This window comes from Panicum hallii, chromosome 3 (genome assembly GCF_002211085.1).
Source record: "Panicum hallii strain FIL2 chromosome 3, PHallii_v3.1, whole genome shotgun sequence".
In the NCBI taxonomy this organism is placed as follows: domain Eukaryota; kingdom Viridiplantae; phylum Streptophyta; class Magnoliopsida; order Poales; family Poaceae; genus Panicum; species Panicum hallii.
Window position 1 is genome coordinate 61656880 of NC_038044.1, and position 27639 is coordinate 61684518.

At 45.6% G+C, this 27639-nt stretch overlaps 3 protein-coding genes and 2 non-coding genes across 5 annotated transcripts; 4 read left to right on the plus strand and 1 right to left on the minus strand.

Annotated features, from left to right (window-relative positions):
* Positions 1–5769: 5769 nt before the first annotated feature.
* Positions 5770–11376, plus strand: LOC112886660. Its single transcript, XM_025952624.1, has 15 exons — positions 5770–5894; positions 5984–6133; positions 6243–6432; positions 6534–6792; positions 7016–7253; positions 7330–7480; positions 7589–7804; positions 7943–8124; positions 8639–8762; positions 8844–8927; positions 9022–9165; positions 9341–9515; positions 9667–9914; positions 10012–10178; positions 10529–11376. The coding sequence occupies exons 3-15, from the start codon at positions 6274–6276 to the stop codon at positions 11124–11126; spliced, it is 2745 nt and encodes a 914-aa protein (XP_025808409.1). The 5' UTR covers positions 5770–5894; positions 5984–6133; positions 6243–6273; the 3' UTR covers positions 11127–11376.
* Positions 11377–12659: 1283 nt separating this feature from the next.
* On the plus strand, positions 12660–12860 carry LOC112888221. The gene has a single exon (XR_003227762.1). It is a non-coding gene; the product is annotated as a U2 spliceosomal RNA (small nuclear RNA).
* Positions 12861–13076: 216 nt separating this feature from the next.
* Positions 13077–13776, minus strand: LOC112886661. Its single transcript, XM_025952626.1, has one exon. It carries the CDS (start codon positions 13561–13563, stop codon positions 13291–13293), a length of 273 nt encoding a protein of 90 aa, XP_025808411.1. The 5' UTR covers positions 13564–13776; the 3' UTR covers positions 13077–13290.
* A 288-nt stretch (positions 13777–14064) lies between these two features.
* Positions 14065–14263, plus strand: LOC112888219. The gene has a single exon (XR_003227760.1). It is a non-coding gene; the product is annotated as a U2 spliceosomal RNA (small nuclear RNA).
* Positions 14264–14453: 190 nt separating this feature from the next.
* LOC112887765 (extra-large guanine nucleotide-binding protein 1-like) lies at positions 14454–17088 on the plus strand. Its single transcript, XM_025954028.1, has 3 exons — positions 14454–14963; positions 15061–15227; positions 15581–17088. The coding sequence occupies exons 2-3, from the start codon at positions 15100–15102 to the stop codon at positions 16176–16178; spliced, it is 726 nt and encodes a 241-aa protein (XP_025809813.1). The 5' UTR covers positions 14454–14963; positions 15061–15099; the 3' UTR covers positions 16179–17088.
* The last annotated feature ends 10551 nt before the right edge of the window (positions 17089–27639 follow it).

Below are 27639 nucleotides of genomic sequence, written 5' to 3' on the forward strand. Positions count from 1 at the left end.
TCAACAACGAAGTCCGGGTCTTCCTCTGAAGAAAATCACAAATATATATTGGGTGAGTACAAAGGTACTCAACAAGTCCAACCACACCCACGGAGGGGAAATAATAAAGATTATGCACGGGTATATCAAGGATGAGGCTAGGGTTCATTTGCGATAAAGCGAGGTTTTACACATGCAAGGGTTCATTTGATAAAAGAGTTTTCTCAAGACATTTTTATAGTAATCGAATAATAAGTGGGGTTGATCCTACACAAAGGATTCCAAGTTTTAATGCCACCGGACTCCACGTCCACAGTAGCTTACTGCACAACTGCCGGGCACTTTCAAAACAACTCACGCCACAAAACCAATCATCCCAAAATATCTATTGAAGTGACCATGCCGTAACGCGTCCAATACCGTGGACACGGCTTTTCGTATAGATTTTTCACTCTGCAGAGGTGGTACACTTTACCCTCAAATAGGGTACCGCACTACGAACACCTTAATGTCGCGGCGGATCCTAACAAAGCCATTACCCACCTTAGCCGAATCTAACTAGCCAACACGGAAGCTACCATGGGGTTAATGACCTATCAACAAGGTCATAACCGGGACATAACTCACACAGATCGTATTCCTCCTCCATGGTCTCCCGTTGCTCACCCACTCTCCTTTTGGCTAGCAGAACAACTAGTGGGGTTTATGCTAAGCCGTTGCCCACACAACGGTCAAGTGGTTGTACGATAAATGGGTTAGGCAAGATGACACCTCAGTTCATCCTTATATTGACCAGACGGACATCTCCTGACAATGCTCAACCACAAAGGTACAAGCACACTAGTGGCATTTCACACAGAAAATGCCGTCCATCTCGTCAGATTATATCTTTTCTTTATTTTCCTAAAATCCCGTTTTATCTTTTAAAACACTCGTACCCTTATCTTTTGGTAAAGCGCTTGTGGTCATGGTTCAAAATATAATAAAGGGAATAACAGGTAACAAGCATCTCTAGCAGTAGTTAACGTCTAACAGAGCAATCCTAGGTCATCAAGGGATAGTCATAGCAATCAAGGGGTGGCTATCCAACCATGTCTTGCAATAAAACGATGCATTTTATAAAACAGGCCAATAGGTTGCGTTTATAACACTGGGATAAATATGCATCAAAGGATGGGATTGGACTTGCCATTCACAAAGCCTTCCGGGAAGTCCTGATCGAGGTACTGTCCGTCGGGTTCGGGCTCGCGGTACTGGTCCTCGGACTCTTGCTCGCAGTACGGCTCGTCGACGGGTTCCCCCTTGGTCACTTCATGATCTACGGCGCACACAAACAAACATACAATAAAGAAGGGAAATAAAGGTTTTATCATCGGGCCCGAATCAAGAATAGCTTAAGAAACAATGGTAGAAAGAATATTTTTGGGAGTTTTCTTGATGGCATGGCCGACATTATGTTAGAAATGGCAAACGGAAGGTTTTTGGCACATGAAATAATAGGCCGAACGGGGTTTAGGGAATGAATAAGGATCCAAGGGCCTATTTGTAAATACTGTTGGGAGGGGAGGGCTTGATTAGAATTTCTGGGAATACCTAGGGTACTCTGAAAAGGGTCAGGGGCTTATCCGTAATTATTTTGTGTAGTGGAAGGGTTCATTTCCTAAATAGAGCGAACCTGGGGCTTATTTGGAAAAAAGGGATTAAAGAGAGGGAGGGCTCTTAATGAAATAGGCAGAAGGGCAGGGGGGGCTCAGGGCAAAGTTTCCCTTCTTCCTCCTCCCGTTGCCTGGAACAGAGGAGGGGGAGGGGCGCCGGCGGCGGCGCCGATTCCGGCGGCTCCAGGGCACGGCGGCGGCCGGGGGCAGGGGCAACACGGAGAGGGGAGCAAGGGGAACCTATTCCTCTACTCACCACGAGCTGGGGGGGCGCACCGCGGCCTGCCCACGGTGGCCAGCAGCGGCGGGCGGAGGCGCTTGCGGCGGCGGCGATGCAGGGCCGGGGAGGGGGCTAGGGGCGGCGGTGGAGGTTGTGGTGGTGGTGGGGCGCGACGTGGGGGTATTCATAGGCCGGCGAAGGCGGGAAGGAGGGGGGGGGTGCGGTGGAGGCCGGTGAGCTCCGGAGGCGGCCAGTAATGGTGGTGGGGGCGGCGGTGGCGCTGAGTCGTCGCCGCGCAGGATGGTCGGTGGCGCGTAGCGGGGAGGGGCGGCCTGGGGGGTGTGCGGTGCAGGGGGGGCGGCCAGTGGCGAGGCGCCGCGCGGCGGCCAGCTCTGCTTCGCCGTGGCTCGCAGGGGCAAGCGCGAGCGCCGAGGCGGCAAGGGGGCACGACGCGCGTAGAGGAGGGGCCAAGTTAGGCAGCGCCTGTGGAGGTCGCCAGTGGGGGGGTGGTGGCCGGGCGCTCGGCGTCGTGCTGCGCGTGCAAGGGAAGTGAGAGAAGGAAAAGAAAACGAGAAAAGGGAAAAAGGGGAAAAGAGAAACAGGGGGGAAAAGGAAGGGAGGGGGGTGCGTCGGCGGAATTCGCGGCGACTGTCGCGAGCGCGGGGTTGAGCACGCAGCACGGCGCGTGGGTCGAGGAACAGAGAAAGGATGGTGGTTAATTTTGGGTGTCAGACGGCGAAACGTCAGGAGATGTTTTGGGTGATTTGGAGCTTGGACGGTAAAGGATTTAGGGGCGAGTTGAGCTTGATGACAAAAAAAGTTTTGAAAATTATTTTTAGCGAGTGATTTGTACTGTAATTTGAATACGATAAAAATGCGGGCGTTACACCTGGGCAGGTTGGCTAGCTAGCTGCCGCCGCACGGGTGGCGGGCAGGCCGGCCGCTACTGCCGCCGCTGGGAAGGCTTCGGCTAGGGGTTAGGGCCAGCCTCGGCCTGGGCGGACGCGGCAAGGGCGCCACAGCCCTCAACAAGGGCAGGCGCGGCCAGGCTGCCGCCGGTCTCGGTCAAGCTGGGCGCGGCCAGGGAGCCGCCGGACTCGGGCTGGCCGGGCGCAGCCATGGTGTCGCCGCCCTCGGCTAGGGAAGGAGCGACAAGGGCGGACGTGGCCAGGGCGGGGCGGCGGCAGGTACTGGGGAGGCAGCAAGAAGGCATGTCCTAATCCGTGCAAGTGATAGACAAAAGGAACTTTTCACAGTCCAAATCTATACTATAAAAGTTGAAAATAATTGGAATCTTTTTTCACCTAGATTAGACCAACCGTACCCCTCACGGAGATCCCACTTGCCAGTGCGGGAGGTTTGATAGGAGGTGTGGAGACCTACGAAATTGATGTTTCTAAAATGTTTTCGCCAAAATCGTAATACTTTTTACACCAAACCCTTCTACATACCCATCCGATGTACCCACCGCATGGAGCACCCTCGCGCGCACAATTAAGAGAGAAAATAGATCCCCACATATTTATTTCCTTATACATAAATAGGAAATAGAGTAGTATAAATGGAGGAGCATAAATAAATTAAATAGTAGAAATTCTTTCCATACTAAATAAATTAAGATATCCCTATCAATCAATCAAGAGGCTAATTGCAACATCAAGACGCGCACAATTAAGAGAGAAAATTAATCCCCGCATATTTCTTCCCTTATGAAAAAAACTCGACTTATAAATATTTCTTTCCTTACTTATGAATCACTCCTACGGACAAATAGGAAATAGGAAATAGAGTAGTATAAATGGAAGAGCATAAATTAAGAAGTATAAATTCTTTCCATACTAAATCAAGATATCCCTATCAATCAATCAAGGGGCTAATTGCAGGTGCTTTGATTGCCGCAGGAAACTTTTTCAAAAGCATAATGTCTCTCTACCTTCCATCACCATACCTATAAACCCATACACCTCTATGGTTAATCAGTCACCCTATTGCTGCTACCATCTGATTTCTTCTTCCAAGATATGACCTCTCCGCCGATCAGAAGAGGGTTAAAGTTGCGCCAAGCAGCTGCTACCACAAGAGCAACAAGATGTCGCATCTAATGCCAAGGTCTGCCTCCTGCCCATGTTGCAATGTTTGTTGTGAATAGCAGTTTTATGTTCGTTAGGCAGGAGATGTTGTTCATCAGGACGTTGAAATCATGTCTTAGGTCCCCGATGTCCCACATCATCCGCATTCCCCTGCTAGTCGCCGGCGTTCCCCGTTCTCCCTGCCCCTCCTAATGTCGGACATTGCATGGTCATCGGCACCAACGCCCGTTCATCCGGCTTCTGATTTGTTTTGCAACCGTGAGCAGATGGCAGGACTCCTCGCTGGGAGCTGATCCACTAGCACAAGGATGTGGATGATGCCGGCAAAAAGGATCCAGCGGAGCATGATCCTCTTCCATCGAGCACCTGCAGGTTTGGCTCCCTCCCATGTTAGTTCTTGGTGGTTCGTCAAAGAAAATTGTTCTCGATCCTTTTGTCCCCCTGTACTACAGAAATTTATGGATTTGATTCTTCCTCTAATAAAGTATAAGCGGAGCATGACCTTCCCCCTCGAGCATCTATGTGTCTGACTTCCACTAGGCCAAGCATTTCGTGGATTGTTTCATTTTTTTCTTCTTTCAGTTCTTGACTGGTTCATAAAAAAATCACAAGAATTGCCTTTTTTTAATAGGTTCTTGGGATTGAAATTATAGGTTCTCAAGTTTTTCCCCTCGAGCATCTACGTGTCTGACTCCCACTGGGCCAAGCATTTCGTGGATTGTTTTATTTTTTTCTTCTTTCAGTTCTTGACTGGTTCATAAAAAAATCACAAGAATTGCCGAATTTTTCTTAATAGGTTCTAGGGATTGAAATCATAGGTTTTCAATTTTTTCCGTGAAAATGCAGGAATTTGTGGATTAACAAAATTAGTGTACACTTTGCCCTTAAACTGGACATGTTATGTAATGTTTAGTTTACTCCTTAAATAGGAAAATGCAAGAATTTGGTTTTAGGACTTATTCTTTTTTTTTAGTACAAGGCGAGCGAGACCAACTTTTAAGCGCGGTTTTCCAATGCTCTTTCGAAATTCCAAAATTCGCACACTTGAGACACCATTTGTGGTACCTTTGCCACGCCTAATGATGATGGTGTGGGTTTGAGCCCGTCAAGCTCCCTGCGCTAAGCCGGTCTATGGGTTCGCTGCGGGTCGAGCTCGGTGGGTCCTTACCCCTCAAAGGCAATATTTTTTTTAATCTTTTTAATCTTTTACAGCAAATCTTCTTGCAGCTATCACGGTGATGTAAGGAATGTTTCATCCCTTCCTTGTTACTCTTTTTTAAGCATATAGTACCCTAATAATATATATGCATTTTGGGTGAATGTGTCCAATGAATATCCCATGTATTTCATCAGTTATTTCCATATTTGATTTGATTCACTGATTCCTTTACTAATCTATAAGGAATATAAGAATTCATCCACTAATTGCATATAATCATGCTGATGTTCAACCGGTTTTGTAATCTAAGGAATAAGGAATTCGATTAGCTTGTATTAGATTAGATTGGGTTGCTATGATATACTAATAAATAAATTAAATTTTTAATAGTCTTGATGGAAGCCAATTATTTTTAAATAATTATTCTTTAAATACATCCCTGTAGCACGTACATCTCCACTAGTACATGAACAGAAAATTAGAAAAGAGAAAAAATATATCTAATGACAGTATATTCAAGTTGTAGATGTTTGGAATCCCAATTTTACAATATCAATATAGTAATGGCAAATATACGAAGCGCAACGCTCAAATCCTAAAATCGCAATTTTCTCTCGGTCACCTCTGCTGCTGAGTGAAAAACGAAAAGAGTCTCTCTCTGGTCAAGCGAGGACCCCTGCCCACATCTTCTTTCCTTTCCCAAGTGCGGCACTCGCGGAGGCGTGGAAGGAGACTGATTCAGCCTTCCCGGGAGCAGAACTCTGGAAGGGAAAGGCTGCTGGGCTCGCCAGGTAAAGATCTCTGATCTGTAGTATCCTGAATGTTCTCCTAGTATTTTTCTTGCAAGCTGCATCTTACTCAAATTGGACCCATTCTGAAGCTATCTGCATGACAATCATGAAGACCTTCATCCAATGATCCGATTTCTTGGCTCTTCATCGCGAGAGTGGTGACTCTGGCAAGGAAGCTGGAGAACACCAAATTCCTTGCATTCTCGAAGGAGACAAAATTTCTGCTTAACCAAAAAAAGGTAAAAAAAACGTTGTACTTCAAAAACAGTAGAGGAAATCGGGGAAAATATTGAGCTAAGTTTTATTTGCACTTTGTGGGACTAATATATGCTTTATCTCGTGTCATAGTGTCCCTCTGTAATCAGGAAAAGAAAAAAAAATGGTTGGTGAATCTAGCAGATGTCGTAACCTGGAGAGTATGCTGCAAGACATACAAGCAAAACCATGCAATCTATCATTAGAACTTTTATCAGATATCACAGACAACTTCTCAGATAAGCGAGAGATTGGCAGAGGTGGTTTTGGAGTGGTTTATAAGGTAAAATAAAGTCCTATCTTTCCAACCTCCAAAAATATATAAAAAATGCAATCTCATTTAATTCACAAAAGCATGTATGTATTAACAATGACTTTGCATAGGGAGTGCTCGAAAATGGGGATGTAGTTGCTGTGAGGAAGCTTGTGTCCATGCCAGGAGTTAATGATGTACAATTTGAAAATGAGGTTTATCATCTCATGATGCTTAAGCACAAAAATATAGTTCGCTTTCTAGGATACTGCTTTGAAACACGACATGTATGCATAATACATAAAGGGAGATATTGTTTTGCGGAGATGCCAGAAAAGTTGCTTTGCTTGGAATATCTGCCAAATGGAAGCCTTGACAGACATATTTCAGGTACATTGGAATATTTGCATACTTATAATACAATGATATGCCAGGGAAGTAGTGTATCATGCTGATATGCTGTTGACTTGTAAACAAAAGAGAAGAGAACACATGCTAGAATCCAAATATTTTTTTGCCGTGTAATCAAAACCATCAGATTTATGTCCTATATGGAGCCTCTGCTGTTCATTTTCTTTTCTCGAACACTCTGCTGTTCACCTTTCACATGCAGATGAATCTTGTGGACTTGATTGGCGCAAGCGTTACGAAATAATTAGGGGGATCTGTTCTGGTTTACATTACCTTCATGAGGAAAGCCAAACAAATACTCCGATAATACACTTGGATCTAAAGCCTGGCAATATATTGCTAACAAATGAGATGGTGCCGAAAATTGTGGATTTTGGTCTCTCCAGACTCTTTGGTGAACAACAATCTCGAATTTATGCTACGAATATAGGTGGATCGTTGTAAGTTGAATGCTCCCATGATAATTACTTTATGCGATAACTGAAATGCATTTATGGCTTTCATGTTGCTATGCAGTGGTTACATGGCACCAGAATACTTGCACAAAAGAATAATAACAAAGAAGTCAGACATATTCAGCTTGGGAGTTATAGTCATAGAAATAATCACCGGGCGCAGAGACCGCCCCGATAGTACTGGGATGTCTATGCCGGACTTCATTGAGAATGTAAGAAAATTTTGTCCACGTGCATTGAACATGTTGTGGACTCGTGGACTTAATCCCCCCCCCCCCCCCCTCACTGTACTGCTCTAGCTCTGAATACCAGTTCCACAGGTGCTTGAAAAGTGGAGGAATCGCTTGGAAGACTCGAGGTGCACATCACTGGAAAAGGGTTGCCAGCAAATAAGAAGATGCATTGAAATGGGTCTAAACTGTGTGCAATTTGATGAGACGAAAAGACCCACAGCAAAAGAAATTATCAATAGTCTTAAAAGGCAGGATGATGCGAATTTACATGTTATCAATGAGGAAAAGTTACCGGCAGACCAGGTAGAACATTGCTTACAGAAGACTTTATATGCTATCTGTGCGTTTTTATTTTGAGGGAAATCTTTCAATATGAACAGGCCTTTTCTAGTAGTTTTTTACTTGAAAGTGCATTTTAGTTCTAAATTTCAACTTATTCAGGCACTTCAAAATTATTCAAGCAAGTCAAAGCCAGGTATATATCCACTTACCGTGCGTCAATTAGATCAATTGACCCTGAATGCTGAGTCTCCTAGACAAAATGCTCCTGTTGATAATGTTCCATGGAACAGTCTTCCAGTGAAGGAACCACCTCCACATATATTACCATCAAATGGATACAGGTGCCTAGTTTTTGCTTTGGCTGATTTGATGTTTCATCATTGTAGTTGTAGTTTTAGGTAATTCGATCTGCAACTGCAAGTGGAACTAGTTTCTTTTTAAAACGGAGAGATCGTTGAGGCATTTTTTATTAAAAAATATGGTAATAATATACAGAAAGTAAATATTAATGTTTATGTCTTCCAAAATAGAGTCAATCCCCCCCGGATTGATCTGATAGCTACTGCAAATACAACTGCTAATTGGATGTTTGAAATGACTGGGCACAAATGGTGGTAGTAAGTACATGTAGAAGCAAAAGGCTTAGTATCACCTTATGGGTGCCATGAATTCATAGAATGATTAGCTCTACTACATATACGGTAGCAGTGCTGTTCCATAAAGTAATCGAATGATTAGCTTTATGTATATGTTCATGGTTCAGCAGGTTCTTTTCCAGTCTTCATTTGCCCAGAAGAATATATATCCTGTGATTTTATTCTTTTATCTATTCATAACTATTTATGTTTTTTGTAGGACTTGTGCTGAATGCCAAGACTTAATTCGCCATGAGAGTTTTGTCCAGTGTATAGATTCATCAGTTTGGCATTCTGAGTGCTTCAGGTGTTTTGCTTGCAACAAGACCAGATCTGATAATGAGGTATAAGAGAGTAGTATATTTCCATTTATTAATGTTTTCCAATTAGACTTAATGATTGAAACTAGTGCTTCGTTTGTGCAGTTTACTATGCACGAAGATCAGCCTTACCACAAATCTTGCTACAAAGAGTTTTTTCATCCAAAATGCAATTTCTGCTACAACTTTGTAAGTATGCCCACGTATCAAGAGTATGGATAAGAATGAAGGTATCAATTTTATCTGTCTGTTGAACAGCGGTTTTTATGTGTTCCTTCCCCAGATTCCAACACCGAACAAAGCAACTAATCAATGTGGTGAAGAAGCTGTTCACATGGTAAATCGAGCCATTCCTGACTACCTGGAGCAAAGGACAGTCCAGAAGCTTTTGTTGGTTGGGTCAGGGGCAAGCACCATACTCAAACAGGTACAGTGTTTATGGACATCTAATAAATTAATGTGCACAGACGTATAAGTTGATCAGCTGCAGTAAGATCACCATCCAAGATATGCTTTGCACATAAATAATGATTAGTTTTCTGAAACCCCACAAATTTACAATGTTGATGTGCAATTGATGTTGAATCTATTGAATATATTAGGCCAAGTTCTTGTACAAGAACAAACCATTTTCGGTAGATGAGCGTGAAGATCTGAAACTTATCATACAAAGAAATATATACAACTACCTTGGTATATTACTTGAAGGCCGTGAGTGGTTTGAAGATGAAGCTTTAGTTGATAGAAGAAACAGTCAGCATGACCCTTCTAGCTCTGGTATGTCCCAGTTTGTTACAACTCTTAAAACAATTGAGAGTTTAAGGAAACTCCTAATTGTTTCCTTGTTGTGAAGCAATGTAACAAAAGAAAAGATTTCTATGTTTGCAACTATGCCTGGTACAAGTGATTTTTTGTTTGTTTTCTGCAGGCCGTTGTGAATCTGGGTTCTCTGATGAAGTTACTGAATACTCCCTTATTCCGCGCTTGGAAGCATTCTCTGATTGGATTCTAAAGGCAATGGCTTTAGGTAACCTTGAAGACATTTTCCCTGCTGCTAGTCGTGGATATGCACCGGTTGTTGATGAACTATGGAAAGATCATGCTATTCAAGCTACATATAAACGAAGAAGTGAACTGCCATTCCTTCCACCTGCTGCCAATTATTTTCTTGACAAGGTATTACTGGGAAACAGCAAAACTTTTTTCTTTGGTTACTATAGAATTGTTTATAAATTGCGATTGCTCATTCTTCAACCATGTTTGGAATGGCCAGGCTGTTGATATTTCTCGAACTGAATATGAGCTCTCTGATATGGATATACTGTATGCTGATGGAATTACATCCTCGGATGGGCTAGCATCCACAGAATTCTCTTTCCCACAGATGCCTTTGGGTGGACAGGGTGCTGATGAGCCTGATCCACAAGACACCTTGCTAAGGTCAGTTCTGTCACTCTGAAGGCAATAGTAGTCTGCTACAGTGATGTATTACCTATCTCACTTTCTGTTTCTACAGCTTCGTGGTTAGTGTGTCGTACAGTGTTATCTAGACTAGACACCTCTTAAATGTGAATAATTTTTTTAATGTATGGGCATGTGGCATTTTCATGTAGAGCGACTTAGGATGGGAACTCACATGCACGTTTGTTAAACCTTATATTCTAGGTTTTAGTTCTTGACTTCTGTCAGGGATTGTGATAGCTGTTATTCTGTTTCATTTTCCTCTCTAAAATAGCTTCAGGTTGTTATTCTCCATCTTTGCCCAAATCAACTTTTCCATTTGCTTTCAGGTACCAGCTGATCAGAATAAACAACAGAGGTTTGCATGAGAACTGCAAATGGCTGCAAATGTTTGATGATGTGAGGCTTGTTATCTTCTGTGTTGCTGCTAGCGACTACGATGAGTACTACGAGGATGCAAATGGCACGATTGTCAACAAGATGATAGAGAGCAGGGAGCTGTTTGAGAGCATCGCCCTTCATTCAACATTTGAGCAGATGGATTTCCTCCTACTCCTCACCAAGTTTGATCTCCTAGAGCAGAAGATTAACAGCTCCCCTCTAACCTCATGCGACTGGTTCGACGACTTCACTCCCCTGATCAGCCGCAACCTGCTCAATGGCAGCAGCAGGAGCACCCGGAGCAGCCAGACCGGCGCGACGCTGGCCCAGATGGCCGCGCAGCACATGGCGACAAAGTTCAAGAGGCTGTTCAGCTCCCTCACGGGGCGGAAGCTCTACGTGTCGTACGTGAACGCGCTGGACCAGGAGTCGGTCCGGTCCGCGATCTGCTACAGCCGGGAGATCATCAAGTGGGAGGAAGAGAAGCCCGTGTTCGGCGCCAGCGAGACGGTCTACAGCGAGGAGCCGAGCACCTTCACCCACTGACCTGATCCCCCCACCTTTGCTGCGTGCGGAGAAGAGGTGTAAATATCTGTGCATTTCGCCATTGCTTAGAGTTGTACCCCCCCCCCCCCCACTCTCCCCCCTCCATCCCCCACATTCCTTTTGTTCGTAGCTGATCATCGGCTTGTAGTATGGCTGCTAGTAGTTTTGCAAGTAGAATGATGAGGTGCGAGAAGACCGGCCCATTCTGATTCTTGTAAATTGTATTATGAGTTGCTTGCGTTTGATTTGATGCATCTGGCTGGAGCAAGTCTTGCAGGAGGATGCATCCTACATTGCTGAGATGTTTCGCTGGAGATGCATCCTCCACTATTGAGACGCATCATCTTCAATTGTTACTCTGGAGTATAACCTGTGCGACCACATCTTGGATTGTTCTACGAAATTTCCGCGTCCCTGTTCATTGCAGGGGAACGCCCATGGAACGAAGAAATGGGGGAGATGAGCAACCAACAGCAAGATGGCATCACAATCCACAACATTTACACAACCATCGCCTGCCATTGTTTCGTTTCGCCTGTATAGATGGACGCAACCGGTCGCCGGAGCGCGGGGGCGAGCTGAGCTCAGCTGGGCGCGAACCGGTCGAGCAGCAGGAAGACCGTGGTGTCGGACATGGCGCCGCCGCACCTCCCGACGTCCCCCTCCTTCGCCGCCTTCCCCGCGGACGCGGCGGCTCCTTGCACCGCCACCGCCGCCGTCCTCTTCTTCACGGCTCCCAGCTTCTCCTGCTGACGGCCCGGCCGCCGCCGCTCGCCGTGGCTGGAGGCCATCGCCTGCCACGCCCCCCGCGCCGCGGCGGCGAGCTCGGCGAGCCACAGGCCGGCCAGGTTGGACGCCGCCGTTGAAGACATGGTGACGCAGGCAGAACCGAGAACTGATCGGATGTGAGGCTGGCGAGTACCGAGTACTGCGACTGCGAGGAAGGTTCAGTGAGCGAGGAGGACACTTGGTCTGGATGAGTGAGGTTGGTCGGGCCCTCGCCCGCGCTTATATAGCGCGCCAGCCGAGGCGAAGGCGAACGGATCAGGCTTCTAGGTGTCGTCGACGTCGACGGCGCAGCGCGCGGCCGGCCACGACAGCGGCAGCGATACGGCAGGCGCGCGGCGCGCCCCGCCCCGCCGGCTTGCCGAGCCCGCGGTTTCGTCCGCCCCGCCCCGCCGTGTCGCTGTCGATCGGAAGTCGGAACGGGGCCAGCTCATCTAGCTGCCAGCCTGGCCGACGCGTGCCGCGGTCGTTGTCCTGTTGCGCTGATGATAAACCTTCCAGCTCCACCGTCGCCGTCGCGATGCGGACAAGCCTTGACGCGACGGCGGCGAAGGTAATCTTTAACGACCATCCGGAACCCCCGTGCGCGCGGGGTGCCGTTCCTCCTCCTCGTTTCGGCCGCCGTCGCCGCCGCCTTCTCGAAGCATCTCGATTCATCCTGTGTAGTTTAGTGCCACCTCGCTAGACGAGATAGTAGAAGACGGCTGGATAGGATACAAAACAAGAGGTGCAGATGTATTTCAACTCGTACCTTTCTCGGCCTTTTGGCTAAGATTCAAGTGTAGTATCTGTTCTTATCAGTTTAATATCTGATATGTGAGGTCTCGCCCTCACAACGGTATTAAATTTACTTTTTGTGGGGGAGAGCTCGCCGCGGTAGCTTGCTACCTGGGTTCTCAAGTGTCGCCCTAGTTTTGCACTGTATAGCTCGGGCCTGGCACACCCCATCCAAGACCAATGCAAATTTTATTATGTTTGCTGGTTTTAAGCAATCTAATCTGATTTGGCATACATAAACTGCAGGAGGATCGAGAACATTGTTGCTTTGGACTGTAGGATTTAAAGATGATAGAAATGGCCATGAAAAGTTCTTGAAAGATCTTATCGTGATATACGTTTCGGGTGGAAATCTGTTAAGAGTTTCTGTGAATATTTGGACAACACTTTGACAGTAATCGGTAGAACATCACTGCTTTGGTTGCATCTTCAGCGATGCTTGCTCCTGGGACGCCATGGAGCGGAAGGAAAGGGACGCGAGCATGGCAGCAAGATGCCACTACAATCCAGAACACTTGCACAATCATCGCCCGCGATGATCTTGCCTGTACAGATGAACAGTGGACACGAACGCGCGCCAGTGAAGGCCACGCAGCTGAGCTCAGCTGGGCGCGAACCGGTCGAGCAGCAGGTAGGCCGTGGCGTCGGGCATGGCGCCGCCACAGCTCCCGACGTCCCCCTTCGTCTCCGTCGCCGCCTTCGTCCCGGCCGCGGCGGCTCCTAGCACTGCCTTCTTCTCGCTTCGCAGCTTCTGCTGCTTTCGCGGCCGCTGGTCGCCGCGGCCGGGCGGAGTGGCCTGCCACGTCCCCTGCATCGCCGCGGCGAGCTCGCCGAACCATAGGCCGGCCAGGTTGGTCGCCGTCGTCGAAGACATGGAGGTGAAGTCCGAGCTGAACTCAGTTGGTGCGCTCTGGAAGAAGGTTCTCGGTGAGGAGAAGAACACCTGACCTGGCTGATGAGTGAGTAGGTAGCTTGGACCCTCTGGCCTGCGGTTATGTAGCTGTCGTCGGGTCGCTGTCGATCGGAACCCGGAACGGAGCCCCACCTCGTTCCGGCCGTCGTCGCCGCCAAGTATCTGGATTGTGGATTCCCGTCTCCCGACGGCAGCGAGACAGAGGGGCTTTCGCCTCGAGTTGCTGGGATTACATGGGCCTCCACACCTTCCTCACGGGTATTGGGCCACCTCATAGGCCGAAATTAGGATCAAGTGCACGAAGCCCAGCAGGACAGCGCGCTCCGGTTTTGCTCAGCAAACCCATGTCATTAGCTCCGGATCCTGTAGTTATAGTTATAATTAGTACCACATCGCCCCACGAGGTTAGTAGAAGCCGGTCGAGGAGGATACAAAAGAACAGGCGATGTATCCAAGCAACTCATACCTTTCTCGGCCTTTTGGCTAAGATCAAGTGTAGTATCTGTTCTTATCAGTTTAATATCTGATATGTGAGGCCTCGCCCTCACAACGGTATTAAATTTATTTTTCGTGGGGGAGAGCTCGCCGCGGTAGCTTGCTACCTGGGCTCTCATGTGTCAGTCCTAGTGTTGCACTATTGCTTGGATTTGGCGCACCCCAACCAAAACAAGTTTTGAAATTTTACAACCGCTGCAAGTGCATGTCCTAGAGCTTTGAATGTGTACAAATGCTCCAGAAATAAGATCGTCTGTGTTGTGAATTTTGATGTTTTGCTTTTGAAAATTTTCTTGGGAGATCTTTCTACCAGTCGGTCGATGCAACAGCGTTGAAATCCGTACGACGTTTGCGTGTGAACCATTGGCAGCTGCTGATTGTTGCCTCCAAGCTTCCGCCGCCAACGCCAAGACCGGCCGACTCCCCGTACGTGTCCCCTTCGACTGGCGGATCATCGCCTGCCCGTTCTGATTCCCCCAAACTGGGAATCACAAGCTGCGTTCTTCGTAGCCGTATTTGATTTGATGGACGGTTATTACCATTTAAAGACGGTAAAAATGGCCATGAAAATTGTTAAGTGATTTTTTGTTGTAAGTGATTTTTTGTTTGTTTTCTGCAGGCCATTGTGAATCTGGGTTCTCTGATGAAGTTACTGAATACTCCCTTATTCCACGCTTGAAAGCATTCGCTGATTGGATTCTTAAGGCAATGGATTTAGGTAACCTTGAAGACATTTTCCCTGCAGCTAGTCATGAATATGCACCGCTTGTTGAGGAACTATGGAAAGATCATGCTATTCAAGCTACATATAAACGAAGAAGTGAACTGTCATTCCTTCCACCTGCTGCCATTATTTTCTTGATAAGGTATTACTGTGAAACGGCAAACCTTTTTTCTTTGGTTATTATAGAATTGTTTATAAATTGCGATTGCTCATTCTTCAACCTTGTTTGGAATGGCCAGGCTGTTGATATTTCTCGAACAGAATATGAGCTCTCTGATATGGATATACTGTGTGCTAATGGAATTACATCCTCGGATGGGCTAGCATCAACAGAATTCTCTTTCCCACAGATGTCTTTGGGCGGACAGGGTGCTGATGAGCCTGATCCACAGGACACCTTGCTAAGGTCAGTTCAGTCACTCTGAAGGCAATAGTAGTCTAGTGATGTATTACCTACCTCACTTTCTCTTTCTACAGCTTCGTGGTTAGTGTGTCGTACAGTGTCATCTAGACTAGACACCTCTTAGATGTGAATAATTTTTTTATAATGTATGGGCATGTGGCATTTTCATGTAGAGCGACTTAGGATGGAAACTCACATGCACATTTGTTAAACCTTATATTCTAGGTTTTAATTCTTGACTTATGTCAGGGACTGTGATAGCTGTAGTTCTGTTTCATTTTCCTCTCTAAAATAGCTTCAGGTTGCACCAGTTATTCTCCATCTTTCCCCAAATCAACTTTTCCATTTACTTTCAGGTACCAGCTGATCAGAACAAACAACAGAGGTTTGCACGAGAACAGCAAATTTCTGCAAATGTTTGATGATGTGAGGCTTGTTATCTTCTGTGTTGCTGCTAGCGACTACGATGAGTACTATGAGGATGCAAATGGCACGATTGTCAAGAAGATGATAGAGAGTAGGCAGCTGTTTGGGAGCATCGCCCTTCATCCAACATTTGAGCAAATGGATTTCCTCCTACTCCTCACCAAGTTTGTTCTCCTAGAGCAGAAGATTAACAGCTCCCCTCTAACCTTATGTGACTGGTTCGACGACTTCAATCCCCTGATCAGCCGCAGCCTGCTCAACGGCAGCAGCAGGAGCACCCGGAGCAGCCAGACCGGGGCGACGCTGGCCCAGATGGCCGCACACTACATGGCGACAAAGTTCAAGAGGCTGTTCGACTCCCTCAAGGGGCGGAAGCTCTACGTGTCGTACGTGAACACCCTGGACCAGGAGTCGGTCGTGTCTGCGATCCGCTACACCCGGGAGATCATCAAGTGGGAGGAAGAGAAGCCCGTGTTCGGCACCAGCGAAACGGTTTACAGTGAGGAGCCGAGCACCTCCACTCACTGACCTGATCCCTCACCTTTGTTGTGTGCAGAGAAGAGGTGTAAATATCTGTGCATTTCGCCATTTCTTAGAGTTGTACCCCCGTTCCTTTTGTTCGTAGCTGATCACCGGCTTGTGTGGCTGTTAGCTATTGTGACAGAAGTTGGAAATGGTAAAAACACTTTATTCTGGACTGATAGATGGTTGCTTGGCCAAAGCTTCGAGCAAACACTGCCACATCTGTTCAGTTCAGTGGCAGCCAGAGCAAGAAAGAAAACAGTACATGCATCACTCTCTGATGGAAGCTGGATTGCTGGTATAAGAGGGCTCTACAGGTCTTGCTCGAATACCTCCATCTGTGGGAACTTCTTTCAACTGTTCAATTACAGCCCGAAGTGGAGGACACACATATCTGGCAATTTCAGCTTCTGGTCAATATTCCACAAAATCAGCATATGAAGCATTATTTATTGAGCCCCCCGAATTTAGTCCTTGGCAAAGAATTTGGAAGAGCTGGGCCCCTAGGAAATGCAATTTTTTTTTATGTGGACAGCAGCTCATAATAGATGTTGGACTGCAGACCGACTTGCAAGAAGAGGCCTTCCTCGCCCTGCAGCTATGTGATCAGGCTGATGAAACAATTGACCACCTGCTTGTCTCATGTGTTTTCTCACGCCAATTATGGTTCAACATCATGCAATTCTTTGGCTTAGATGTCCTTGCCCCACAGCTGAATGAGTTGTGCTTTGAAGATTGGTGGGCCAAAGCAAGTGACAGGGTTTCTGGTCAAGTGAAAAAGGGCTCAACTCCACATCATTTTAGGCGCTTGGTCACTGTGGCTCCACCGCAACCATTGTGTTTTCGATGGAGGTACTCCCAGTTTGACTACCGTTGTCTCGGCCTTCAAAGAAGAAGTGTGGCAGTGGGCTTTGGCATGGGCTCAAGGAGTGTCTCACCTTCTCACCCTTGCCCCTCCTGCAACTTAGCCTGGGCATAAAACCTGAGCCCGAAGCCCGAAACCCGAAAAACCCAAGCCCGAACCCATTTAACCCGAAGCCCGATACCCAATGGGCTCCCGCGGGTATTGAATCGTGAAACCCGAATTAATTTTGGGCTTGTTCGGGTAGTAGGCCGCGGTACCCAAATTACCCGAATAGCCCGAATTTATGTTGTGTTCTACTGTTCTATGCCTTTACTCTTGTTACGAACTTCTCTTAGTCTTATTTTTGTTGACTTGCAGTCTTGCATGCTCTTTAATACTCGTTTGTTTGGCTGTTGTTAACTATTGATCATGCTTTAAATCTGTACATGTAACACTGATTTCTAACCTGATATCAAATTTCGGGCCAAATCGGGCTACCCGAATCCGAACCCGAAATATTCGGGTACCCGAAATTTCGGACTTAGCTTTTGAAAACCCGATTTCGGGTAGCATTTCCGAATACCCGAATTCGCCAAAAGCCCGAAAAGCCCGACCTGAAAAATTCGGGTAGCCCGAATGCCCAGACTAACCTGCAACTTAGCTTGGTCCTGTGCTTTCTGGTCCAGTTTTCCCGGTCCTTAGAAGGAGAGTCAATTTGTTGTTTTAAGGGTGTGTTACACAACCTCTAACCCTATAATGTTATATACTAGGGGCTCTTTCCCTCTCTTTTCTTCTTAATATATTGATGTGCAGCTCTTCTTCGTGTTCTAGAAAAAAAAAGTTGTGCAAGTAGAATGATGAGGTGCGAGAAGACCGGCCCATTCTGATTCTTGTAAATTGTGTTATGAGTTGTTTGCATTTTATTTGATGCATTTGGCTGGCGCAAGTCCCGGACCCAGAGGGATGGCTGGTTTGTCACCGGCAACAATAGATTATCTTGCAGGAGGATGCATCCTCCGTTGCTGAGGTTTTTTTTGCTGGGGATGCATCCTCCACCGTTGAGACGCATCATCTTCAATTGTTACTCTGGAGTATATCCTGTGCGACCTCATCTTGGATGGTACCATTTCAAAATTGCAAAAATGGTTATGAAAAAGTTCGAAAGATATTGGATTAAGAATGGCGTCATCAAGCATCAAGCAGTTTACAGAACGACTGAAACTCTGCCGTAGCAAGGACAATTGTCGCTGGATGGAGATTGTTCCTCAAAATTTCGCTGTAGTTTCAGATTTTAATTTACGTGGATAGCACTTAGGCCTTGTTTGTTAGGAAGGGGTTTTGTAACAACCCAAATGTAATTATTATATTAAGCATTGCATCATGAGCATTCTTGTTAGCATTTATAAAAATTTTGTGCTTCATTTGAGTGCATTTGAATTTAATTTCGAATTGTTGATACATTTGGAACTCATGCTTTGTGAAGCAACATGCATTTTTATTATAGAACTTATGTTGGGAGTTATGTTAGTAAGATACTTCTTTGCAAAACTTGAGGTGATTTTTCCCGGATTTTAGGAAACCATCTTGAAGCCAGCCAAACAGCTCAGCCGAAAACCCAAAAATAGCATTTCGAGAAGAATTTTCATTTCAAATCTACAATAAGTTTTCTACCAAATCCAACCAAAATAGGTCGCTCTTGATTTCTTGTATCAAAACAAAAATTAGTGGAATTTTTGGAGGCTTAGAAGATTAGTTTTGAAGTTTGGAGCAAAGAAAGGAGCTTTTGTACACAAGTAACATGTTACCTGAATTTTTTCCTCGAACTGTACGCTAGTCTACCGCGGACTGTCCGTGAGAAGCCCCTGTGTGCGTGGCATCTCTACAGAGAAGTTGTGCCATGTGCTCCCGCCGGATCCCACCCAATCCCCACCTCACCCAGCGCCTCATCCCCTCCCTGATACCTCAATCCCACACAGAAACCTCCTATCCCTCCCTTGCTCTCTCCCCAACCAAGACATGACATGGAACAAGAACTCACATTTCCTCACCAAATCCACCACCTCCTTGTGGATCACCGGAGGACGACGCCGACGAGCTTCCCCACCACCTCGACCACTTCTTCCTCGCCAAAGACCAAGAAGAAGGCTATCTCGAAGCTTCTCCTTCCTCATCCCCAAGCATCCAAGGATAAAATCGACCCGATCTACACCGATACCGCTCTACTCCAATAAGTGGCCCCTTGCTCGTGCTCTAATTGTCACCGGCGATCTTCCCTGGCCGTTCCCCTTCCTCCTCTTGCCCTCAATCAAGCTCCCTAACATATCCATGGCCTTTCACCATGATGATCTAGAGCTTTAGAGACTCCATGCATGTTAAATCTACTAGCCAAGATTAGTTCCCTATATTCTTAGGAACCCATACAAACAAACCATACTCAAAACCGTCACCGGCGACCTTGCCGGTGAACCTCGGCAACGAGTGGACAGTCCGCGGCCTACGGCCGAACAATCCGCTAGTCGTGGCATCCAATACCGAGCTTCTTCACAAAAATAGGCCCCCGGAATTTTGGTGTAGGGTGGACGGTCCGCTTCCCACCCCTGGTCTACATTTCACTTCCGAAATCCACTCAGAACCGATTTGCTTTTGAACTCGTCCCACACTCAGCAGACTAGCTGGGTCTATAATCATGCATCATATTGCATAATTCATATAAAATTGAATATAGCTCCGATTGATGTGAAACAAATTTTGTTGGTTTTTTCTTGATGTTCTTCACCTGTTAATAATTTTTTTGCTCCCAAAATAATTATATTATTTCCTATTTTATTAAACATATGTCTATCGTGTTAATTGTATAATTAATTCTCTGTTAGTCCAAAAGTTATGAAACCAATTTTGCTAGCTTCCTTATGGAATGTACTATCCATTAGACATGTTGGTTGGTATGAATTGTTTCTAGATTGGTACATTTTAATCTATATTTGTTTAAACCTAGTTAACTTGTAAATTGCACAATAAATACATATTTACCTCTAAAACTGTGGATCCAATTTTATTAACTTTGTTTAACCTTTGTCTACTTCCTGAAATTGATAACACCCATGTAATAGTTATATATTCATATGCTTTGTAATTTATTGATTAAGAGCCTGCTACCTAGTTGAATGCATGGTCAACTATTTTATGATGCTCTCTTAAAAGCATGAAACAATCTTGTTGGTTACCTATAGCCATGATATGATGTTGTTAAATATTAATATTCATATATGATTTTGTTAAATGTTACCTTTCATGACATGGTTGTAGAAAGATATAAATTTAGATATGTTTGCTCTAGAACTAGTTTACTTGCAAAATGCCTATTTGTCGTTGTTTTGGATTGCCGCCTAGTGAATTTGTGTTTGCGCGTCTGGCTTGGAAGGTGTGTAAGAAAGACAAGAGTTTATACCGGTTTGGGTAGAATATCCCTACGTCTAGTTCAAACTGCCCGTGTTCTTGCACTGGTTTGCACTAGGGGTTATAAATGATCGAGAGAGGGAAAGGGCTCCCAAGTCTCTGGTGGCGGAGTGTTCGAGTGAGTGCGTGAATGTCTTGTCCTTGCCCCTGGGGGACTCCCCTTCCCTTTTATAGGCCAAGGGGAGGGGTCGGATAAGAGAGAGAGAGAGAGAGAGAGAGATAAGGAGCACAAAAGGAGGGTCCCTAGGATCCTGCTGCTCCCCTTCGCTGCGTGTGGGCCCCGTTTGCCCTGTAGATGATGGTGGGGTGTCCTGCGTAGCTCCCTGGCGCTTCAACAGGCGGCGTGGGCTCCCGGTGTGTCTGGTGGTGCGAGCCCTCGTTGTGGTGGACGACGTGCGCTCTGAAGGGACGGGCTGCGTGAGCCCCTGGCGTGTTTTGCAGCTTAAGCTCTGGCGTGGTGGGCGGCGGGCGCCTGCCGTCATGGCCTATCACCTCCGGGGGTCACATCGAGGCATGCTCTCGCCTGTTCCTACGTCAGAGGCTTGACCACGGATGGGACCTTCCACTCCCATGGGGCCCTGAGGGCCCTACGTCCTTGAGGCGGGTACGGCTGAGCCCGTGCCCTCGAGGTCGGACGAAGCGGAGCTCTCCCTCCAAGGTCGAGTGAGGCAGATCCTGCGCCCTCGGGGTCGGGCGAGGCGGAACCTAACTCCCGGTGGTCGAGCTGGGCGGCTTGTGCCCTGCGTCTGGGCCTGTTATTGGGCCGTCGATGTTCCTTCAACCGTCGGGCTGCCCGTGGCCGCGTGACGGCCCGGTTAGGCCAAGCTGCATGGCTAAGAGAGCTAGTCCGCGGTTAGTTCCCTGGGACCACACTTCGGGGTACCCGTGATATTCGCCCCTGTCACTATTGAATCAATTGTGCTCATGTGAGCCATCCACTACCCTTTGTTAATTAAATAAATGTGGCATGCTGTTATGATTAGAAACTTTCATGATAAAACTTATAATGATGATGCTTGTATTGATTAAATATAATAAAATTAGCTAGTTACTCATTTGTAGAATGAAGTTATTACCTTAACTAAGATGTGATGTTGCTAGCATCTACCCGTTACTTCTTGAATTGTCTAAAGTTGGCTATATTAATGTTATCAACTTGTATAAGCATGCTCTAGTACTCTATGTCGATAACAATCATGAACTAACTTTCATGGATGATGCTTGATGTTATGATGAGTTAACTTATTGTTAGATTATATGACAATTAATCATAGAACAACTAGTTTTGGTTGGCATCTTAATGTTACAACTTGTCTTGTAGAGAGTGTGTCCAAATGTATGAATAGTAGTTTTGACATCTTCACCCTATAAAATGTTTGTGTAACCTAATTCCCCTCTTTTATTTGCTTACTTTTATGACCTTGAATCAGGTTAGCCTTTACCTTTCATGTTATTGCATCTCATATGCATAAGCATTCATAGCATCCTTTATAATTCATGCATTTATCTACTTTCTTAGAGAATGACATTCCGGAATGTCGTTGTGGAGTACCAAGGTAGGCATCTATGTATCTCAAACTTTACTTTTGAAATTCTTAATTTGCTATTATAAAGTATTGCTTGTTCATGGACTTAACCCTACCTAGTTCATGTGATATGTGTAGAACCCACTTAGCATGTTTTCCCTTCTAGCTCTAGAATAACTTATACTAGGTAAAGTATGTATGTTTAGACTTCTCGAATTAATTTGCTTAGACATGCTTAGTCTAGGATAGAAGTGGAGAGATGGCAAGGTCACCAATTCACCATCACTCGCGAGCTATAGGGTGTTTACATAAATATACTTAAAATGTACTTGAGTAGATGAGAAAGATTAAAATATGAGCAAGGTATGAATGATGGATCGAGAATTGAGCAAGTGTGGTAGGGCTATGTTGGGAGTTGAATCATAGTGGCATAGGCTTGCTTGAGTTGGTTAAGGACCGCCGCATCATCGCTTTAATACTTAGCACTATTTCGTATAAACCATATGCTTAATATGGGAATGGTAAGCTAAATAACATATGCGCATCCTTCACTGAGCGAATTTGACGCGGTTTGTGAAGGGGTGTAGTCGGCAGTTTCGTTGCACTTGTCCATTCTGGCCGTTCATTCAGCGTTGGGGATAGGATGTGAAAGGTTGACACGTGAATCATTGCTTACGGGTCATATGGCCTATGGTCTCATGTCGTGTGGGAAAAATTGTACACCCCTCCAGGGTATTAATCTATTGTAATAGCCGCGCTCTCGAACAAAGAGCACGCTCAAGTTTATGATTACATGATCACTTTAGTTATGCAATTGTATTGGTGCTTGATATAGAAATGTAGATGCCATGCCTTTTGCTTATTCACTCAATAAGTTATGCTCGTATTTTTATATATTAATGTTAAAATTTGACTAGCCTAATGCATCCATCAAATGTACAGTATTATGGATAAGTCCTGCAAGTATAAAATATACTTACAGTGTTGCCGTTAAGTTGTTTTGTAGGTTTTCTTCTAGGGATTGACGGCCACATTCATCCCGCCGAAGCTGACAATGTGGATGGATAGTGGAAGCCTCTCAAAGCTTATGCAAGTGGTGTCTTATGGGCAAGGACATCATTATTTCTACTTAATACTCTCTAACTTTCTGCTGTGTTTTAGCTCTCAATCTAGAAAAGCATGATAGAATAGCCAACTAGACCTATATTATATCTTAGTTTATAAAGAACCTCACTTTAATTGCTGAAAAATCCTCATGTTTAGTTGCTTATGTTATAGTGAAAATTCATGAGTTTTTGTAAGATGATTAAGACTTGTAATCAAAATTTTAAAATTTTGCTCTCATATGTATCATTGTGATGGCTGTTATGATGTACAAACGGTATGCGAGTTGTTCCTGGGCGATACTCAAGGCGCATATTGGGGACTACCGAGATTATTTCGCTTAAGCTGGGTTGATCAATGGATGATAACCCGGTTTAGTCGAGATAATTTGGGCGGTTCCTCACGGCATGGCATCAGAGCTTTGTTATGGAGAGAACCCTAGATAGAGTAGTTAATTGGGTAAATAAAATATAACAACATACACTTAGTGACCAACTTTTACCACTAAATATAATTTTAATTTTCTAAGTCTATCCATCTCTTTTTTTCTTACCTATTTTAGAGCTATTCTTGTCTTGTTCTTCACCACTTGAATTAATAATTGTTCTTAACTTGTCTTTTCTGTAATGGTTTTGGATGCGTAAAGAATGTCCCTTCATCATGGTGCAACTCCAACCTTTGTATCTTGTCTAATCCTTGTTAGAGAATTTACATTATATCTCACCTTGACCTTGTCCACTCCCTTCTAAATTCTTTCTTTCTTTCTATCTCAATATGTGGTGTGGTTAAAATGAGTAGCGTTTTTAGTAGTAAGAATGTTGATCTATAAGTGGAAATGAACCATGACCAACCTAGCTAGATTGCATATAGGTGCCTTAGAGATTGGACCGATTAGTAAAGGTTCATGGTTAAGTTTTTAATAAGGTTTTAAGGTATGAAAATGACTAGACATGAGTAAGGACGAGTGTTCGACAGGCTTCTTGCCCTATGTTTCTATTAAAAAATCATATTCTTATGGTATGCCTCGTGGATTGCATGTGGACGGTTGTGGTTTGGAAATTTCAGCAAGCACACTTTATGCATTTATGTTATAATTTAATCTAGATTTATGTTTTAGTTCATTGTGAGAACATTTTGTGCTAATTCATGCAGCATGCAACATGAGATTTTCCATTAATCAAATGTTATGGGAAGTGATTATGTTGGCAATGACGTATGAAGGGTGTCTACGTAGAGTTAATTGCATGAACACCACTCATGAATGTTTTATTTTGCATGAATGATGATGTATGTGGCCGATTTATCATGCGTTGAACTGTTCATGCTTGCTGAAATTTCTAAGAAATTATAACCATATGCATTGGTATTTGTCGGTACATACGGACAGGGGTACCTCCTGCTAGGGTGTCCAGACCCTTAGCGCGTCACTGTCGCCTCACAGGTAAGGGCGCGTTGGTGTCCGGCTCTGGCGTGTGCGCCAAGCGTATCGTGGTGGACGTGCGCCACCACATGCTCGGCCGTCTATCCTCCATCATCGCCAAGGAGCTGCTCAACGACCAGAAGGTCGTGGTGGCCCACTGCAAGGAGACCTGCCTCTCCACGGGCCCCGTCTGTCAGTAAGTCGTCTGACAGGGTCTCCAACCAGATGGGCGCAAGGTTATCCGTGACCACGCCCTGGTCCTATGGGTGACGGGGCGTACGGTCCGGGCCTGACAGCTAGGATCATGGTCTCCGGACCTCCCCCCGTGCTCATATAGGTCCGGCGCCTCCACGTGCCCACGAGGACAACATGCTCGGGAATGGCCTCCGCAGGCCCGGATCCCCCAGGGGGTCTGGCGCCGCCACGTACCCCTCTGGGCTTGTCTATCCGGACTAGCCTCGGGGGGCCGGACCTCCCTTCCCCCCCCCCCCCCCCGCCCCCGAAAGGGGTCCGGTACCGCCACGTGCCGTCAAGGAGGTGACCGTAGGGCCGGCCCTGCCACGTGCCCGTGGCAGAAGGCCCTCCGCGGGATGCCGGTCCAACTACCGCATTTAATGCGGGTAGGTGGGCTGCGCGCGCCCAAGACAGAGCATGGCCTGCCCACTGACACGCTGGGCAGGTATGATGACACCACGGTAAGCCCGCCTGTTTCCAAGGCGGCGCGTCGCATCACTGTGCACTGTGCACGGGCAAGAGGCGTACAGTCAACTCACGGCGCAGCGCGCGCGTGGGTAATGATGGTCTGCTGCCGGAGAGCCAAGGCGTGCGCTGCTACAGTGTGCGCGGAGGCGACGGCGCAGCGGGTCAGCGCAGCTTCTTCGCCTGTCAGAGGGTTCTAGCCCAACAGTGACAGCACGTCTCCCACTGTGCGTAACACTGACAGCAGGCACTGTGCCGGTAAAGCGGCATAAGACCATATCCTAGCTGTAGATATGCACATCAACTTCCCGATAGAGAGGACTACAGAGAGGAGCTGGAGAAGAAGATTACATATCTCTCGTATTGCAGGCTCCAGTTGCCGGGCCCACCTGTCGAGGTCCCACTCAGTGTATGCACCTCACTTAGTCTATAAAGGGGAGAGAGCACTCGTTAGAACAACAACTTCTAAGTCCAGAAGGCTCTCTCAGGCTCTTTCCAAGCCCAACAATCTTTCAAGCAATACAACGCTCGAGTGGACGTAGGGTGTTACGCTCCGGCAGCCCGAACCACTCTAAATCCTCGTGTCTTTCCCGTGTTCATCCGCCCTTTGATCAAGCGTTCCTAGATCTCCCCCAAACTCTTTCTAAAACTAGGATTAGGCGGGTGCATTCCGCCACCCGGCTGGAGATTTCTTCCGACAGTATTTATGTTGAGTTACACCATATATGTTCGAGTGTAAAAGGGGTTTTATGTAAGTAGTAAGCTTGCTGAAATTTCTGGAGAATGACGAGTTTGAGAATAACAGGATTGCGGTAATATAGTCATTATCATTTTGCATCCATTCATATGTATGTGAGAGTTGCTATTGATTTTCATAAGCATACATGTTATATATACCTTGTTGTCCAAACTAAATCTATAGAAATCATCCACACTTGTTGTCCAAATGCTTTTACATGAGTCATTCTAACTTTCCCATGCTATCAATAAGTAGATATCTTTCTCACCAATTCTTATTACACAAGTTACCTGCTAAATTGGTCACCTCCTTGCAATCCAAAACTTTAGAAAATATGTTCCTTGGTAATATATGCCATTTAGTTGCTATTGGCGGCTTGCTTGTAGTGGTGCCACTCCATGTGACTCATAGTGCCGCGACGAAACCTAGGGCCTCATGTGTGCTGCAGGCATATGGTTGTGGTGCTAGGCACGCGCTGGTGCTCGGGCGTTTGGTCATGACATGCTACAAAAGCCTTCCGGTGCACTACTTTGGTCTTGAACATTTCTAGTGCTCTCATTCTCAACATCCTATCATGTCCTGAAGTTTCTATCTAATAAAGTGAGTCATTCTAATGGCAATAGCAGCTACAAATTTACCTTTCCTCTGTTTCATTCCATCATATAAACACCGGTGTATCTAATCTTTTACCAATTCAACCCTTCCTAATGCCCTATAGGTTATGAGTGATGTGATGATCTATTAGGTTGAATTCAATCATCCTTGATCCCCAAAGAGTTTCTAGTAGCATCATCGCATCCAGCTCAGGAGCAGCGTCGTCATCATCATCTTCAGCACCTACCTCCAAGAAGGGCGCGGAGACCGAATTTGAGAAGAAGCTCGGGGCATTCATCAAGAACCAGATCGAAACGGATTCTACCGAGGCATATGGAGGTGTGTTCAGAGCTGGCTACCCGGCTGTCGAGCGCTATGGCTTGAGAAATGAGACGGACCCTTGATCATATCAAGCTGACAGGGGCTTTCCCGTGTTGAAGCAACTGAAGTAAAGGAGGGCCATTCTTCGACATGCGAGGATGCTGCACATTGGCGGATTTTGGTTTATATACATATACATATACATATCAAAAGAGGGAAATATGTTGGCTGTAAACTAGTACTTGATTGCAAAGTTAGTGTTTTTCTTATAGGGAAAATAATACTTGTAAGTCTTCAGATAGGGAAATTCTATACTTCTTCTCATCAGAGTCGACACATACTTGAAATGATCAAGCAATGAGAAACTCTGTCTATGCTCAATTCTGCGTGTCATTCGAATTTTGTTACATCAGATTATGAAAGGATAAGTTCACTCTTCACTGTCAGGGAACTATTATTTTATTTGTGGGTATGGAAGTATAAATGATTAGTTTTTTTAAAAGATCATTAATAGTTAATAGGAATGCAAGTTATATATATTTTGGGTTATTGGATCGATTCAAAAAAGTGGATAAAATGAAAGTATTTTGCGTAAATAATTTAGAAGGAGAAATGAACTAAATTAGCATAACATTGTAATTAATTTGCGAACTCAAAAAATACTATTAGATATCCACTTGCATCCTTAATCATTAACCACGCTCCTGGAGTATTCTCCAACAGATTTATTTGCTGAAGAGTATTTTTCCCTGCCACCTGCCGAG